This window comes from Oncorhynchus kisutch, linkage group LG13 (genome assembly GCF_002021735.2).
Source record: "Oncorhynchus kisutch isolate 150728-3 linkage group LG13, Okis_V2, whole genome shotgun sequence".
Taxonomy (NCBI): domain Eukaryota; kingdom Metazoa; phylum Chordata; class Actinopteri; order Salmoniformes; family Salmonidae; genus Oncorhynchus; species Oncorhynchus kisutch.
The window spans coordinates 72938269-72956551 of record NC_034186.2 but is presented as its reverse complement, the minus strand read 5'-3'; the positions used below and the strand labels follow the sequence as shown (position 1 = coordinate 72956551).

The 18283-nt window shown below is 42.2% G+C and overlaps 2 protein-coding genes across 6 annotated transcripts; both read right to left on the bottom strand.

The window, feature by feature from the left end:
- Positions 1-113: 113 nt before the first annotated feature.
- LOC109879286 (glutathione S-transferase kappa 1) lies at positions 114-5536 on the bottom strand. Of its 2 annotated transcripts, none has more exons than XM_020471466.2 (9): positions 5158-5536; positions 4989-5039; positions 4582-4653; positions 4231-4312; positions 3943-4071; positions 1712-1857; positions 1342-1458; positions 1092-1185; positions 114-224 (listed from the first exon to the last, which is right to left on the bottom strand). In XM_020471466.2, the coding sequence occupies exons 3-9, from the start codon at positions 4651-4653 to the stop codon at positions 181-183; spliced, it is 684 nt and encodes a 227-aa protein (XP_020327055.1). In that variant the 5' UTR covers positions 4989-5039; positions 5158-5536; the 3' UTR covers positions 114-180. The 2 variants fall into 2 exon arrangements, with proteins under 2 accessions (XP_020327055.1, XP_020327053.1); XM_020471464.2 differs by having other exon boundaries at positions 5015-5039; positions 5158-5531.
- Positions 5537-11170: 5634 nt separating this feature from the next.
- Positions 11171-17731, bottom strand: LOC109879290 (rap1 GTPase-activating protein 2-like). Of its 4 annotated transcripts, none has more exons than XM_031787233.1 (12): positions 17329-17731; positions 17181-17213; positions 16922-17012; positions 16558-16593; positions 16397-16444; positions 15748-15945; positions 15528-15625; positions 15352-15430; positions 15181-15236; positions 14904-14987; positions 14706-14806; positions 14521-14542 (listed from the first exon to the last, which is right to left on the bottom strand). In XM_031787233.1, the coding sequence occupies exons 1-10, from the start codon at positions 17397-17399 to the stop codon at positions 14972-14974; spliced, it is 726 nt and encodes a 241-aa protein (XP_031643093.1). In that variant the 5' UTR covers positions 17400-17731; the 3' UTR covers positions 14521-14542; positions 14706-14806; positions 14904-14971. The 4 variants fall into 4 exon arrangements, with proteins under 4 accessions (XP_020327058.1, XP_031643093.1, XP_031643092.1 ...); XM_031787232.1 differs by having other exon boundaries at positions 16922-17015; positions 17329-17726; XM_031787234.1 differs by having other exon boundaries at positions 15748-15939; positions 16922-17015; positions 17329-17725.
- Positions 17732-18283: the final 552 nt, after the last annotated feature.

Sequence of the window (18283 nt, the reverse complement as noted above, 5' to 3'; positions counted from 1 at the left end):
CTTTACATGTAAATGTCAGGTTTCTTTGTGGCAGTAAAAGTGATTAGTGAAAAGACAGTCATCTATTTCAAAGAATACATTTCAGGCAGATTTAGAAAAAATACCATTTCAAATCATATTTATAGTATTTATTAATCTTAATGAATTCCATACATGACAGCCCCAGTTTCATGTTTCAAGTCACAGTTTGGCAGCAGCAGGCTGGGGTCCCATCCACTTCTCTCCTAGAAGACAGAAGGATACGATTGGATAAGGTCTGCGCTGAGGTGAATCTTGATGGGCTCAAAGAGATGATAGTAATGATATAGGAACCAAAATTCAAAACAATAGAATCTACCATATTTAGCAACCAGGACGCAATTATGATATTGACTGTCTTGTGTGTTTACATACCTGTTGATAGCTAAATCAATCAAAAGATTGTGAGGTGCATGACATAAAACGTGTACAATGACATGTGACGTATTACAATAAGATGTACAGTATTGATTGCAGTCCTGTGTAGATCAGTTGGTAGAGCATGGCGACAGGGTTGCGGGTTCCATTCCCACGGGGACCAGCACAAAAAAAAGTATTAAAATGTATGCACTCACTACTGTAAGTCACTCTGGATAAGAGAGTCTGCTAAATGTCGTAAAATGCCAAATTGCTGTAAGTATATAGCCTACGGTAATTGTTATCACCTTAAAGGTTGACTTTGGACACAAAACGGTCAAACTCCGCCCCTTTCTCAATTTGGGGTGTGACTTTGGTGGTTCGTCGATGCGCACCCCACGACCGACGTAGCTAGTTCGTTAGCTAAGCTAGCCAGTAACTCCTACAGTATGTGTTGACCTAATATCACAGGATTTGTTTTTGGACAGACACTATAGAGATCGGTAAGAAATGGCACTTCTGTAGCTAAATATTGTATTAATCCAAATTGTATTTGTTTTTAAGCATTACATGCCTTGGTATAATGGTTCATTGATAAGTCATATTGGTTAAAGTCAATTCTATAATATGCTATTTGTGAATATTCTGATGCAGCCAAAGTGGGAGTTTATGCAGGAACATGACATCTTATGATGCCAGAGGAAGTGTGGGCTCACCTATGCAGTGGGCAATGAGCTCAAACCGGTCAGAGCCAAAGAACACCTCCGCCTTTCCATTCACATGACACACAGCCAGAGGAAAACCAAAGGCCTGAGGTAGAGAGTACAGAGACATGGTGAGATAGCAAAATAAGTGAATGTACTGATGCTGATGGCTGCTATTATCATTAACAGCCATCTAAACCATCTACATGTATGGGGTGGGGTTGGTTGGGAGGGAACAGGGAGAGGAGGGGGAGACACTGACCCTATGGTCCAGTGCTTCCTGGGTGGATCTCTTCAGCTTGTCTTTGATTTCCTTAGAGGTGGACAGTTTCAGCAGCTCTTCCACCTCACAGGCTGAGAGCCCCGCCTTCATGGCTGCCTGGAAAAAAACCATGAATCACATTAAACAAACAACCTGCAATGTTCAACTCCGTCACACCACCATATCTAACCAGACCCAATCTCAAAATGCTCTAGGAGGATTATGCCCTCCACTAGTGCAATTACATTAGTGTTGGGAGATAGCACTTATTTAACAGATATTATATAAAAGGCACATGTGACTAACACTAGACAGATGAATGGAGAGAAGCCTTGAACTCAAGCTACAGTGACTGAGTACTTCCTGGTACCTCAGAGAGTGATGCAGGCTGGGTAATGTCTTTGTCTTGGCTCCAGATCCTCATCCACAGCTCCCGTGACACCTGCTCTACCTGCTTATCTCCTCCCACCTCCCTCTCCTGTACCGCCGCCACAAAGCGCATGGCAGACAGCGAGCCTGGGACAGACAAATACAGTGGGGCAAAAAAGTATTTAGTCAGCCACCAATTGTGCAAGTTCTCCCACTTAAAAAGACGAGAGAGGCCTGTAATTTTCACCATAGGTACACTTCAACTATGACAGACAAAATGAGAAGAAAAAAAATTGTAGGATTTTTAATGAATTTATTTGCAAATTATGGTGGAAAATAAGTATTTGGTCACCTACAAACAAGCAAGATTTCTGGCTCTCACAGACCTGTAACTTCTTCTTTAAGAGGCTCCTCTGTCCTCCACTCGTTACCTGTATTAATGGCACCTGTTTGAACTTGTTATCAGTATAAAAGACACCTGTCCACAACCTCAAACAGTCACACTCCAAACTCCACTATGGCCAAGACCAAAGAGCTGTCAAAGGACACCAGAAACAAAATTGTAGACCTGCACCAGGCTGGGAAGACTGAATCTGCAATAGGTAAGCAGCTTGGTTTGAAGAAATCAACTGTGGGAGCAATTATTAGGAAAGGGAAGACATACAAGACCACTGATAATCTCCCACTGATAATCTCGATCTGGGACTCCACGCAAGATCTCACCCCGTGGGGTCAAAATGATCACAAGAACGGTGAGCAAAAATCCCAGAACCACACGGGGGGACCTAGTGAATGACCTGCAGAGAGCTGGGACCAAAGTAACAAAGCCTACCATCAGTAACACACTACGCTGCCAGGGACTCAAATCCTGCAGTGCCAGACGTGTCCCCCTGCTTAAGCCAGTACATGTCCAGGCCCGTCTGAAGTTTGCTAGAGAGCATTTGGATGATCCAGAAGATTGGGAGAATGTCATATGGTCAGATGAAACCAAAATATAACTTTTTGGTAAAAACTCAACTCGTCGTGTTTGGAGGACAAAGAATGCTGAGTTGCATCCATAGAACACCATACCTACTGTGAAGCATGGGTGTGGAAACATCATGCTTTGGGGCTGTTTTTCTGCAACGGGACCAGGACGACTGATCCGTGTAAAGGAAAGAATGAATGGGGCCATGTATCGTGAGATTTTGAGTGAAAACCTCCTTCCATCAGCAAGGGCATTGAATATGAAATGTGGCTGGGTCTTTCAGCATGACAATGATCCCAAACAAACCGCCCGGGCAACGAAGGAGTGGCTTCGTAGGAAGCATTAAGGTCCTGGAGTGGCCTAGCCAGTCTCCAGATCTCAACCCCATAGAAAATCTTGAGGGAGTTGAATGTCCGTGTTGCCCAGCAACAGCCCCAAAACATCACTGCTCTAGAGGAGATCTGCATGGAGGAATGGGCCAAAATACCAGCAACAGTGTGTGAAAACCTTGTGAAGACTTACAGAAAACGTTTGACCTCGGTCATTGCCAACAAAGGGTATATAACAAAGTATTGAGATAAAGTTGTTATTGACCAAATACTTATTTTCCACCATAATTTGCAAATAAATTCATTAAAAATCCTACAATGTGATTTTCTGGATATTTTTTCTCCTCATTTTGTCTGTCATAGTTGAAGTGTACCTATGATGACAATTACAGGCCTCTCTCATCTTTTTAAGTAGGAGAACTTGCACAATTGGTGGCTGACTAAATACTTTTTTGCCCCCACTGTACATGGTTGCAAGAGAAAAATGTGGTGACTGAGGTCAGCAAGGAGTTTATTTTACTTGACAGCGAGGCACAAAAAGGCTAAGAGAGACCATACAGAGCAGTGTATTAGGTTCAGAAGGATAAAGCTCATTGATAATATAGAACAGGCATGTTGACAGCACAGACGTTTTTCCCCTTGAGTGTCCAACAGACAGCAGTACTCAGTGGAATGTTACAGGGAGGGACCTGACAGCACCAGCTACCAAATCATGGCCTACTGCATTGAGGCCTAGACCTGTTAAAGATGCTGTTCCATCTATATTAGGAAACCGTCATTGATCTTTAAGATACGTTCTATATAAGAAACAGTACTGGCATATTAATGCTGTTCCCACCCATGTGTATCCTGAATATATATCCAATAGCGTTGTCATAAGCTTGGCAAAATAGGCTACTGGCAAATTTACATAAAGGAGATGCAGGGGGGGTGCACCTTTTTCAAACATGGCCTCAAAGGGGTCAGCAGGGGGACTGATGGGGACCTGGAAGTACTGGGCTAGACGGTGCAGGTCTGTGGTCATATACAGGAACTTGTTTGGGACCAGACCTGGGGGCTTATTACCTGGAATACAGGATAAAAGTACAGACTTTACCTCACAATGCAGATGACTCATCATAATGACTTAATGGCTGACTGACAACATGTGCAATGTAAACATAACAATCCATCCATAGCCTATTGTGAAGCCTGGTTTGTGTAATGTTGATCTTAGCTACTTACCTGATCCTTGCATGATGCCACCCAAGAGTGCCGGACGTAGTTTAAGGTCAATGTTCCAAACATTTCTATAACGGCACATGACCTAAAGATCGGATACATGCATGCACAATGATCAGTCAATGCATATAACTCTATGTCTGAAATTTAACAATGTACAATCTAAAGCCGAGCTGCCCATCCCTCTTCCTAGAGATCTACTGTCCTGTAGGTTTTCAGTCCAACCCTAATTTAGCATACCTGATTCAGCAGCTAATTAGTAGAATCAGGTGTGTTAAATTAGGGTTGGACTGAAAACCACCAGGATAGTAGATCTCCAGGAAGAGGGTTGGGCCCTGATCTAAAGACACTAACCTCAAAGCCAAGCCATGAGTAGGGAGAGACCACGTCATAAAACAGTTCAATCACTTTCCTAGAACTTGCCATCTGAAGGATTTTTTTTGTATTATTGCAACAATAATAACAATATTACACATCAATACAGGGACATTCTTGTGAATACAATGAAAACAATGAAATAATAGAACACCAGGCAAACCCCCCCGAAAAAAATATAATTCAGGACATCATTAATGTGTGGATACAGTAACATCCGTGTAACATTGTTATCGCACTGCAAGTAAAAACGTTCCTGTAGCCAAAATATTTAGCTAGTTGTAACATCCGTGTAACATTGTTATTGCAAGTAAAAACATTTCTGTAGCCACAAACACTTAGTTATAACGTTATTTTGTGGGGTAAATTAAAACGTTCTATCTTACGTCATTGTTAATTATGTGCACGTTACCTTTGACCACCAGCTAGATGTCCGTCTGTCAAAGAAAAAAATGTCAAAGTTCAACCATTGAAAACAATCAAATGCACTTTGAACTCTGAATGTTTTCAAGTTTAGAAATGTGTACATATGCACCAAACGATCATTCAAATTACCCGTGCAAAAGTCAAACAAGCTGTTAACTTTGTTCTTTCGTTGTGTATTTCAAGGATACATGTAAACTAACAATAAAGACACTAATTTGGATCCGCTTTAGATAACGCGAATAGAATTAGCTGCAGTCTAGCGCGCAGTGCTTCTGGGTCATTGGTAGATGGGATACATTGTGTTAAATTACGTTTAATAAAGTAGTTTTACTTTCTAAAGTAGTTGTACTAGCTAATCCTAATCCTTTTCATAACTATAACCTAATTATCATAACCTGCTACGTTAATTATCATAACCTGCTGCGAAAAGTAAATTATAGTCAATTGTGACATAAACTGTACTCCGTCTAGTGAAAACCGTGTTTGTTTACTTTATACATTCTTCTTCAAATTTTATTGGCGAATCGCAACCAACTGATATGTGCATACACTGCCACCTACTGCCCTGGAGTGTGATACCGGTCATGACCTACCATACATGTACCACTAGACATTCTTCTACCGCTTTGCTCGTTTTGATACAAAAACACTGCCCTAGTTTGCAGCCATCCACAAAAAATATAAAGCGCAACATGTAAAGTGCTTATTTCTCTAAACTGTTGTGCACAAATTTGTTTACATCTGTGTTAGTGAGCATTTTATCCTTTGTCAAGATAATCCATCCACTTATCTCAGTTGCTAGCTGTGCCACTAGAGATCCTGGTTCGAGTCCAAGCTCTGTCGCAGCGGTCCGCGACTGGGAGACCCATGGGGCGGCGCACAATTGGCCCAGCATCATTCGGGTTAGGGTGGGGGGGTTTGGCCGGCTGGGATGTACTTGTCCCATCGCTCTCTAGCGACTCCTGTGGCGGGCCGGGCGCATGCACGCTGACACGGTCGCCAGGTGCACAGTGTTTCCTCCAACACATTGGTGTGGCTGGCTCCGGGTTAAGTGGGCATTGTGTCAAGAAGCACTGCGACTTGGTTGGGTCGTGTTTCGGAGGACGCATGTCTCTCGACCTTCGCCTCTCACAGAAATGATGCGACAAGACTGCAGCTACCAATTGGATACCACAAAATTGGGGAGAAGACAGTATTTCTGTCTGAAACACTCATTCTGATTGACTGGGCCTGGCCCTCCAGTTGTTGGGCCTGGCTCCCAAGTGGGTGGGCCTATGCCCTCCCAAGCCCACCCATGGCTGCGCCCCTACCCAGTAATGAAATCCACAGATTAAGGCCTAATTCATTTATTTCAATTCACTGATTTCCTTATTATTTTTCTTAAAACTACATTGTTGGTTAAGGGCTTGAAAGTAAGCATTTCACAATAAGGTGCATTCAACGCATGTGACAAAACCATTTTGATTTGATTTTATGTACTAAAGTCAATTTCATCCACACTTGCGTTAGTCCCCTCACGTGGTGATTGGCATTTATGCTGTGACAATGAAAAGGCAGAAGACAGACCTACAGTAGGTTTTAGCAGGGACGTTGGGTAGGATGACCTGATTTGTAACTATGAAAATCCTTTTGTCAAACAGATTGCGAACCCAAAAGACTACATTTCATTCTAGAGGGGATACAAAAAAATATACAATTGTTTGGGTAGAGTGTAGGGGCAGATTTATGTAACATTTTCTTCAGGAGATTTTATTAGCTATTTACTTTATTTAGTCTGATTAGTGGAACAATTCTCATTCTTAACAATGGGCTAAAATATCGGGTAATTACTGTGCTTGTCAGCAAGAACACTACTGTCACCCCCCACACGTATTTTAGTATTCCACTTCTTTCCAGTTTTGCCAGCACAATCTCATATCTGAAATCTGATATGCCTATTTGTGGATTTGAAAATGAATTATATGAGGCTATGTATTTTTGCCAGTCATGGACAGTTTTGAATAAGTCATACATTGCATTGGATATTAAATGCTCCAGGAATCAAATATAATTTTTAACATTTTAGTATTGTGCACATGCTAGGCAGAGATGGTAGGTGGACTCACAACTCATAAACATCACATAATGTCTATGTAGAGTAAAATGATGGCAAGGATCTTCAACTAGTTGTCATAAACCACCTGAATATTGATCTTCAACTAGTTGTCATAAACCACCTGAATATTGATCTTCAACTAGTTGTCATTAACCACCTGAATATTGATCTTCAACTAGTTGTCATAAACCACCTGAATATTGATCTTCAACTAGTTGTCATAAACCACCTGAATATTGATCTTCAACTAGTTGTCATAAACCACCTGAATACTGATCTTCAACTAGTTGTCATAAACCACCTGAATACTGATCTTCAACTAGTTGTCATAAACCACCTGAATACTGATCTTCAACTAGTTGTCATAAACCACCTGAATATTGATCTTCAACTAGTTGTCATAAACCACCTGAATATTGATCTTCATTAGATTTTTCTTGAAGGTTGGGTCGTCTTGAAAAATGCGGTGTTACAACAAGAACATTTTCAAACACACAGCACTTGGTGAACATAGATCTGGGTGGCCAACCTTCCTGGAGAGGATTTTCTTCCATCCCTATTTTAAAGAGATAGATCCCAAATCACAGAATATGAAATGTTTGTCTCCTTACCTTCAAAGCAGTCTATGGACAAGCAGACTCCAATCTATGATTATGGACAAGCAGACTCCAATCTATGATTTGGTGACCCACTGCCATCAACCATTGATATTAACATTTCCTGTGCAGAGCCTTGTTGTAGTGCTAACACTTCCGGGCACATGTCTCATAACTTTCCACCTGAGAACAGGGATCAATCTCGGCTTCCAACCTTCCCACTGTTAATAACACTTGCCTGTCTTCCTATCTCATTTCATTACTGTCTGAAAAAAGTGTCAAACCACCTAAAAAAAACATTTAAAAACATATTAGCATACTTTACATATCATACCCAAAAGTAACAAAGTAGTCCAATTTGGAGTGTTCATTTAATGTTCAAAGCATCCTGAATAAACCTAATTGTCCACCTTGGTAATAAGCCTAAGCCATGTCAAAATACATAGAATTTCAGGAAATTCACTTTAAAACAGTAAACTCCTAGTCCTCTGTCTATGGATTGGCCAGGGGGCAATGACATTTACATAGCAAATCTCACTCCAAACTTTCTTCAAAAGTTGGTAGCCCTGAATTATTACAATGCTCTGAAATAGTAAAATAGTAATAATTATTGCATGACTTCATTATCATACATTTACTACAATGATGTACACATATTAACAGTGAAAATATTCTAAAATAATATATTTGTATTACCTGTTATGAAAGTATACATTTTTACATCTTATTTTATAGGTTGTACAGTGCATTCGAAAGTATTCAAACCTCTTGACTTTTTCAACATTTTATTACATTACAGCCCTATTCTAAAATGTATGAAATATTTTTATCCCTCATCAATCTAAGCACAATACCCCATGATGATAAAGTGAAAACAGGTTTTTAGAAATACCTTATTTACATATTCAGACCCTTCGCTATGAGAATTGAGCTCAAATGTATCCTGTTTCCATTGATCATCCTTAATGTTTTTTACAACTTGATTGGAGTCCACCTGTGGTAAATTCAATTGATTGGACATGATTTGGAAAGGCAAGACAAATATAAGGTCCCACAGTTGAAAGTGCATGTCAGAGCAAAAACCAAGCCGTGAGGTCAGCCGTATAGCTCCGAGACAGGATTGTGTCGAGGCACAGATCTGGGGAAGGGTACCAAAACATTTCTGCAGCATTGAAGGTCCCCCAAGAACACAGTGACCTCCATAATTCTTAAATGGAAGAAGTTTGGAACCACTAAGACTCTTCCAAGAGCTGGCTGCCTGGCCAAACTGAGCAATCAGTGGAGAAGGGCTTTGGTCATGGAGATGACCAAGAAACCGATGGTCACTGACAGACCTCCAGAGCCTCTGTGGAGATGGGAGAACCTTCCAGAAGGACAACCATCTCTGCAGCACTCCACTAATCAGGCCTTTGTGGTAGAGGGACCAGACGGAAGCAACTCCTCAATAAAAAACCCATGACAGCCCGCTTGGAGTTTGCCAAAAGGCACATAAAGGATTCTCAGACCATGACAAAACAAGATTCTCTGGTCTGATGAAAACAATATTGAACCATTTGGCGTCACATCTGGAGGAAACCTGGCACACTCCCTACGGTGAAGCATGGTGGTGCCAGCATCATGCTGTGGGGATGGTTTTTGGTGGCAGGGACTAGGAGACTAGTCAGGATCGAGGCAAAGATGAACGGAGCAAAGTACAGAGAGATCCTTGATGAAAACCTGCTCCAGAGCGCTCAGGACTGAGGTGAAAGTACACCTTCCAACAGGACAAAGACCCTAAGCACACAGCCAAGACAATGTGGGAGTGGCTTCGGGACAAGTCTCTGAATGTCCTTGCGTTGCCCAGCCAAAGCCCGGACTTGAACCCGATCGAACATCTCTGGAGAGACCCGAAAATAGCTGTGCAGTGACTGGTCAAGAACTACAGGAAACGTATGATCTCTGTAATTGCAAACAAAGGTTTCTGTACCAAATATTACGTTCTGCTTTTCTGATGTATCAAATACTTATGTCATGCAATAAAAGGCTAATTAATTACTTAAAAATCATACAATGTGATTTTCTCGACTTTTGTTTTAGATTCCGTCTCTCACAGTTGAAGTGTACCTATGATAAAAATGACAGACCGCTACATGCTTTGTAAGTAGGAAAACCTGCAAAATTGGCAGTGACTCAAATACTTGTTCTCCCCACTGTATGTGTATATGTATATTAATCCGCAATATTAAGCTGATCCACCCCTTAGAAAAAAAAAAAAATATATATATATATATAAAATAAAATAAGTGTCTCCACTGACATTTTCAACCTCTCCCTGGCCGAGTCTGTAATACCAACATATTTTAAGCAGACCGCCATAGTGCCTGTGCCCAAGAACACTACGATAACCTGCCTAAATGACTACCGACCCGTAGCACTCACGTCTGTAGCAATGAAGTGCTTTGAAAGGCTGGTCATGGCTCACATTAACACCATTATCCCAGAAACCCTAGACCCACATACCGCACCAACAGATCCACAGATGTTGCAATCTCTAGGTTGAGAGCTTCAAGTTCCTTGGTGTCCACATCAACAACAAACTAACATGGTCCAAGCACACCAAGACAGTCGTGAAGAGGGCACGACAAAAACTATTCCCCCTCAGGAGACTGAAAAGGTTTGGCATGTGTCCTCAGATCCTCAAAAGGTTCTACAGCTGATCAATCGAGAGCATCCTGACTGGTTGCATCACAGCCTGGTGTGGCAAGTGCTCGGGCTCCGACTGCAAGGCACTACAGAGGGTAGTGCTAACGGCCCAGTATATCACTGGGGCCAAGCTTCCTACCATTCAGGACCTCTATACCAGGCAGTGTCAGAGGAAGACCCTAAAAATTGTCAAAGACTCCATCCACCCTCGTCATAGACTGTTCTCTCTGCTACAGCATGGCAAGCGGTACCGGTGCACCATGTCTAGGTCCAAGAGGCTTCTAAACAGCTTCTACCCCCAAGCCATAAGACTCCTGAACACCTAATGAAATAGCTACCCAGACTATTTGCATTGCTCCCCCTCTTTTACACCACTGATACTCTCTGTTGTTATCATCTATGCATAGTCACTTTAATAACTCTACCTTCATGTTCATGTACATTACCTCAACTAACCGGTGCTCCGCACATTGACCCTGTACCCCTGTATATAGTCTCGCTATTGTTATTTTACTGCTGCTCTTTTATTTATTATTCTTATCCATATTTTTTGAAACTGCATTTGTTGGTTAGTGGCTCCTAAGTAAGTATTTCACTGTAAGGTCTACACCTGTTCGGCGCATGTGACTAATACGATTTGATTTGATTGAAGGGTCTGATATTTCAGTGTTTTATTTGTTATAAAATTGCAGACATTTCTAAAAACCTGTTTTTGCTTTGTCACTATGGGGTATTGTGTGTAGATTGATGAGGGAAAAAAAATACATCCATTGTAGAATAATCTATTTTAGAATAAGGCTGTAAAGTAACAAAACGTGGAAAAAGTCAAGGGGTCTGAATACTTTCTGAATGCACTGTACATACAAAGTATCCACTCGGTTATTACTCAAATATACACATCATTTTGTCTGTCTACATGTTCTCCTGGGGACTGGAGTGGTCTTTGACCTCTGTGGAGGAAAGGTTATCTGTGGGCGGAAAGCTGGGTTCAGGGGGCTTGTAGGCCAACTCACAGAAAGACAAAAAAACAACATCCGTCTGTCCGTCCATCTGTCTGATTTGTCCGTTCTCTGTAGTGTCTTACCTATCTCCATCTCTCTCTGTAGCAGCCTGGAGAGGGAGACAAAAACCAACAGGGGTGGTCAGTATTTCCCACAAATATATCAATAAGATATTCAGTGAAAAATGAGAAAGTGCTTCCATCTTCAGTATGGGTTACCTTGGGCTTCTGTGGGAGCGGCACCCCGCCCATCTTTCTAGGTCCCCCAAGAGTGTCAAAAGAATTACTGCGCACCCTAATGGCTCTCTGCAACAAAGACAGGAAATATGGATGCCAAGTCCAAAACCCACCCTTTCCCCACACTGGAGTGAAAAGTCAAGGATTTCTGACTTCACCTTAAAGTTTTCGATGAACCCGCCACTCCCCTCAGTTACACCCCTCATCCCCTCAGAAGTCGAGAGGGTGGACACAGGCGAATGTCCCATCATGCAATGGGAGCGGGTGGACAGTTCCGCCTGCAGACCCTCCAGGAGGGATGAATGAGTGCGCAGCTTGAAAAGATAGGATGAGAGGAGAGAGGGAGGCAGAGACAGAGGAGAGAAGGAGGCATCATATAGGAGTTAAGTAAGAGATGGGGAGCAGAAGAGAGGAATTAGAACCTTTTGTGACTAGGGGGCAGTATTTTCATTTTTGGAAAATCAACGTTCCCGTAGTTAACGGGATATTTTGTCAGGACAAGATGCTAGAATATGCATATAATTGACAGTTTAGGATAGAAAACACTCTAAAGTTTCCAAAACTGTAAAAATATTGTCTGTGAGTATAACAGAACTGATATTGCAGGCGAAAGCCTGAGAAAAATCCAATCCGGGAAGTGACTCCAATGCGTCCCTATTGAGCAGTGAATGGGCTATCAACCAGATTACTTTTTCTCCATATTCCCCAAGGTGTCTACAGCATTGTGAAGTAGTTTTACGCATTTATGTTGAAGAATACACGTAAGCGGCTACATTGTGCAACTGGTCACCTGATGGCTCCCAGAGTGATTCTCGTGTAAAATACAGAGGTAGCCATTATTCCAATCAGTCCTACTGAAAAACCAATTGTCCCGGTGGATATATTATCGAATAAATATTTGAAAAACACCTTGAGGATTGATTATAAACAACGTTTGCCATGTTTCTGTCGATATTATGGAGCTAATTTGGAATATTGTTTGGGTTTACGTGACTGCAATTTCCGGGCGATTTCTCAGCCAAACGTGAAGAACAAACGGAGCTATTTCGCCTACAGAAATAATATTTTGGGAAAAAAGGAACATTGGCTACATCTTACTGGGAGTCTCGTGAGTGAAAACATCCAAAGCTCATCAAAGGTAAACGATTTAATTTGATTGCTTTTCTGATTTCCGTGACCAAGTTACCTGTTGCTAGCTGGACAAAATGCTATGATAGGCTATTGATAAACTTACACAAATGCTTGTCTAGCTTTCTAGACTGAGATGACAGGGTGATTAACAAAAGGCTAAGCTGTGTCTCAATATATTTCACTTGTGATTTTCATGAATAGGAATATTTTCTAGGAATATTTATGTCCGTTGCGTTATGCTAATTAGTGTCAGTCGATGATTACGCTCCCGCACCCGGGATGGGGAGTCACTAGAGGCTATTAGAGAAGAGGAAAGATTTGTTTCTTTTGTTTCTGTTCCACATAAAAAGATACTAGATTTGCATCTAGAAAGTCTTTGGATATGTGCGTTTAATGCCTCAAGAATTATTGTATACATTTATAATGGTGTTAGAGTTGTTCTTCTGTGGTTACCTCCAGTCTACTGAACCTCTCAGCCTTATAACAGGAGATCTCTGCATTGATAAGCTTGGTCAGAAGGAACTCTCTCAACAGGGAGCTCTGGAAGATAGGCCAACAGAGACACACTAAGAATGCATCATGGTCTTTTACCTTGTCACCAAGTTCAGATGTGAATTCTGCTCACCTCTGTGAATATAGGAGGATCAGGGAGGGAGGGACCAAAGGGAGGTACATCCTCTCTCGCTGTGACTGACACCTGCAAACAGACCACTTCCAGGTTTGAAAAAGGCTTTCCATTCCAATAAAAATACCTACAAAAATACCTACAGTGATAAGAGATCTGTTCTGCCTTATTATTATTCGACCATGCTGGTCATTAATGAACATTTGAACATCTTGGCCATGTTCTGTTATAATCTCCACCCGGCACAGCCAGAAGAGGACTGGCCACCCCACATATGCTCTCTCTAATTCTCTCTTTCTTTCTCTCTCTCGGAGGACCTGAGCCCTAGGCCCATGCCCCAGGACTACCTGACATGATGACTCCTTGATGTCCCCAGTCCACCTGACCGTGCTGCTGCTCCAGTTTCAACTGTTCTGCCTTATTATTATACGACCATGCTGGTCATTTATGAACATTTGAACATCTTGGCCATGTTCTGTTATAATCTCCACCCGGCACAGCCAGAAGAGGACTGGCCACCCCACATAGCCTGGTTCCTCTCTAGGTTTCTTCCTAGGTTTTGGCCTTTCTAGGGAGTTTTTCCTAGCCACCGTGCTTCTACACCTGCATTGCTTGCTGTTTGGGGTTTTAGGCTGGGTTTCTGTACAGCACTTTGAGATATCAGCTGATGTACGAAGGGCTATATAAATACATTTGATTTGATTTGATGTGTCTCTCCTTTTGTTTTATCTTCTTACCTGGAACACCCCTCCTCCTCCTGCCTCCTTCCCCTCATCCCCCACTCTCTTCCTCACCCTCCTGACCACTAAGAAACAGTGCAGGAAGTGTGAGCCGATGACATCAGACAGAAAAGGGGTGTGGCCCTCCTGGTAAACAACAGCAACGATGTCGTTGCCTATGTGTCTCTTCCTCTGTAGCTGTAAGGAGTAATGAGCAGAGGGTAAGCGGGAGCCACTGGAGCTGGGTTGAAGTGATTGACTGTGGGTAAGGATGATTAGGTGTCGTTATTCGAGCTAACCTGTTGTGTATCGCCCTCTGTGAAGGGCAGTTTGGTGGACACATGGAACATGATCTCTCTGCTGTGGAAGGAAGTGAAGACCGCATCACTTCCTGTCTGGCCGTGACACACGTCCAAACCTCCTCAGAACCTGGAAGAGAGGGAGGGAGAGAGAGAAAGAGGGAAGAGGCAGTCGGGGAGAGGGAGTGACAGTAAGCTGCTGGTATCTTCTTATTCATCTCTTCCTGTTACAATGTCATATTTCTGTAATTTCTCCATAAGGCCATGTCAAAATGTTGGTTACTGTACATTACCCAGTGAACCCTCGAAGTGTGACTGTATCTCCCAAAATAGAGAGGAATTCTTGAAACTCTTCACTTTCCTCATTGTTACAGAGTATGTCCTCCTCTGTCAACTGTAAAAGATAGAGAGAAAATAAGAGAGGTAATGTACAGTAGACTAGTGCTATTATTTAATGCTTCCAAGCTTTTGCCTGCATTCCAGTTATTTACCTGTCCCTCTCTCTGATACAAGACACCAAACTTGAAATTCAGAGACACTCTGTGTTCATCAAATGCTGTTATAAGATCTGGTGCCTGAAAGACAGAGAGGGGAAGAGAGAAAGAAAGAAGCAAAGAGAGGGAGCGAGAGATAGAGAGATAAAGGGGAAGGAGAGAGCACACATTTTTGTCAAAATGGTCTCAGGGTTTAGAGGTCATTTGAAGAGTACATTCTGTGTAACATGAAGGCCTAAAGCATTTGGGAATGTGTACAGTGAAAAAGAAGTACCTTGAGGTAACTGACCACATCAAATCTGGACACACTGTCACACTGTTACATAGCATCTGAAAAGGACATGGTCAGTTTGGGTTTTTTCAATGATGGTAAATGTTTTTAGTAAAAGCACAGTAAAGGTTCATCTAAAATACACACGTCTGTTGGAGAGACTAGTAATGGTACCTTGGCCAGCTCCACAGCAGACGGGATGTTTGGGAACAGAGACACAGAGAAAACCCCATGCATAGAGCATTCCCTCATCCTGGAAAGGAAAGACAGACGTAATAACTGTTGCTCATGGAATTCACCAGGGTGTTTCATTACATTAATTGAATAATTTCCATTCTTTCAGATATAACCTCAGGATTACTCTCAGCCTCTTCTCTTCTTCCTCCAAACAGACAGAGAGAAGGAGGGGTCCCAGGGAGGGGTCCACTGCTGTGAACGAGTGATGATACTGACATAGGAGAGAAAGTCACACAGCTACTATGTATGTATTTCATCATCTTGGATCATAGTCCATCTCTACCATCAAATGGAACAGAATAAGAGTAGTCCTATGGGCGGTACTCTACTAACTCGTGAGCGGAAGAACTCCTGGTAGTATGTGGCCTCGCTGTCTCTCTCCATGATGTCATAGGTCTCTGGGTCTAGTCCATAATGAGAGGATGTCGGACTGGTCTCAGCAAACTTTTGTAGCGGGGGGTCTATCCAGTAACCACCCAGCTTTGGAGGCAGGATCAGAGGAAGGTCATGACCTATCTTCAAAAGCTGAGACTTTCAAAAGGGTGAGGTGAGAATTAAAAAGTCTGGTGTATAAAATGAAATGTAGATCTAGCAGTATCTGTAGGATGATGGTTGCATCAGCATACCTAATAATGGATTTTATGGATTTGTTTATTTAGGCAAGTCAGTTAAGAACAAATTCTTATTTTCAATGACGGCCTAGGAACAGTGGGTTAACTGCCTGTTCAGGGGCAGAACGACAGATTTGTACCTTGTCAGCTCGGGGATTTGAACTTGCAACCTTCCGGTTACTAGCCCAACGCTCTAACCACTAGGCTACCCTGCCGCCCCATGTATGCTGGTATGAGTGTTACAACTATTGTGACGTCAGTGTTTTAGGGAACAAAAATGTCTGTATAGTTGATAATATTGAAAGGTCAAATGTCAACACAAATACGTGTGCACACAGATCTTGACATTATATTTTAGGAGAAAGACTCACCCTCAAAGGCAGAGGGAATTCACAGCGCTGTTCATCTAGCCTGCTGCTCTGATGAAGGAGAGTGAAGGTAACAGTGACTGACTGATTGACTAACTGGAAAGAGAACTGATGTACACACAGAGACTACACAAAACAGAGGGGAAATGGTGCTGTACACTCACCTGCAACTTCTCAATGATCTCAAACAGCTCTGTCACCTTACATGGAAAACACAGACAGACAAAGTCCGACAGAAAGAGACAGACAGACAGACAGAAAGAGACAGAAAGACAGACAGACAGACAGACAGACAGACAGACAGACAGACAGACAGACAGACAGACAGACAGACAGACAGACAGACAGACAGACAGACAGACAGACAGACAGACAGAAAGGAGGTTCAGGGAGAAACAGGAAGAGAAAGAGAAACAACATTAGACACAGATTAAGGGAAATGCAGGGAGACTAAATTAGTGACGATGTGATCAACAAATGCAAAAAGGATATGATGAAAGACACATTATCACAATTAAGTCCTTTTACCTTCCGGTTGCTGCCAGCAGAAAGGAACGGTTTGGTCTCGCTGGTAGGGGAGTCCAAAATATCCAGAATGCTGTGTTCTAAAGGTTCTGGTCTGCTGCAACAGGTGGAATGACAGAGCAAAGCAATGCAACCCATCACTTTTCCTATTCATCAACTGCAAGTTTATCAAGCTTTAAATCCAGTGTAAAATGACCAGCGAGAAATAAACTACATCTAATGTGGATAAAGGTAAATAAAGGTATTTTAAAGTTTTTCTCACCTAGTCTCATTTTCACATATGAACTTGTCCACACTGTGACACATGACATTAAGGACTACTTCTATGAACTATTTCAACATTTTATTCAGATTCTGACACTAGAACCAAAGCATTTTAATTCCTTGTCAATACTTTGACTGCTACTCACCCTCCATATGCCCCAAAAGTGAAACTTCTCTTTCTGGAGAAGAACTTCTCATTTCTGCTGTCTCTCTCCATCGTTCGGTGTGGGTGTTAGTGCTTGTGAGTGCCAGTGTGCTAGCTATAGTCAATCAGGGATGAACTAAATCACTCGTCTCTCTCTCTCTCTCTCTCTCTCCTCTGCCCCCTGCCTCTCACTCATTTAATCTCTCTACTTCCTTCCCTCTATCCTGCTGTCAGCCAGACTAGAAATATTAACCCCATCTTGGCCGCAGGGACATGCACTGATGGATAACAAACCCCCATGAGCCTGCCCTGACATGCAGTACATGTATGGACATAGAGACAGAGGAGTCGCTGGGTATCGATCGCCATGCTCTAAGAAACACAGATAGTGGTCTCACTGACTGGGTGTGTGTAGGAATGGTAAATAAATAAATACATGAGAGATTGGACCTGTTACCCTTTGAGTCTGTAGAACCATCAATTATTGACAGCACATACTGAGAGAGGTGCAAGGGAGCGGGAGAGGAGAGGAGAGAGGAGGGGAATGGGGAGGGGTGGTAGTGGAGGGGGGAGGGTGTTGAGGCACACTGCTAAAGGGGGAATACAAAAGAGGAAGGGAGGTTAGACAACATTAAGCTTCATTTGTGCAATAAGGTCAATTATGTTGTGGCATTGGTAGTATTTAAACAAATCTTTGTTATCAAGGAAGATTTTTCATATCAATCAAAAGACCCTTTTCTGTGTTTGCAAACATTTCCGCAGGGGGGTGATGCGCGCAATATTGGAAGTTCTCATAGACGGTCAGCTAAGAAAGCCTCCATTTACATGTTGCTTATGAGTAGATTTATAATAATAATAATAATAATTAGGTGGGTGCTTACATTTGTCCTATTTCACACATGTACAAGTGTGTATTATACACATTTGTGAATTGGACATTTGTTTTTTGCATATCC

Coding starts and splice junctions, on each gene's coding strand:
- LOC109879290 (XM_031787232.1), bottom strand. CDS start 17,399: ATGGAGAGAGACAGCAGAAATGAGAAGTTCTTCTCCAGAAAGAGAAGT. Junction 15,946..16,396: donor AATTCCCTCTGCCTTTGAGG/GTGAGTCTTTCT, acceptor CCCTTTTGAAAG/TCTCAGCTTTTGAAGATAGG. Junction 15,237..15,351: donor CTGCTGTGGAGCTGGCCAAG/GTACCATTACTA, acceptor TGTCCTTTTCAG/ATGCTATGTAACAGTGTGAC.
- LOC109879286 (XM_020471466.2), bottom strand. CDS start 4,653: ATGGCAAGTTCTAGGAAAGTGATTGAACTGTTTTATGACGTGGTCTCT. Junction 4,313..4,581: donor ACTCATGGCTTGGCTTTGAG/GTTAGTGTCTTT, acceptor TCCGATCTTTAG/GTCATGTGCCGTTATAGAAA. Junction 1,858..3,942: donor TGAGGCCATGTTTGAAAAAG/GTGCACCCCCCC, acceptor TGTCTGTCCCAG/GCTCGCTGTCTGCCATGCGC.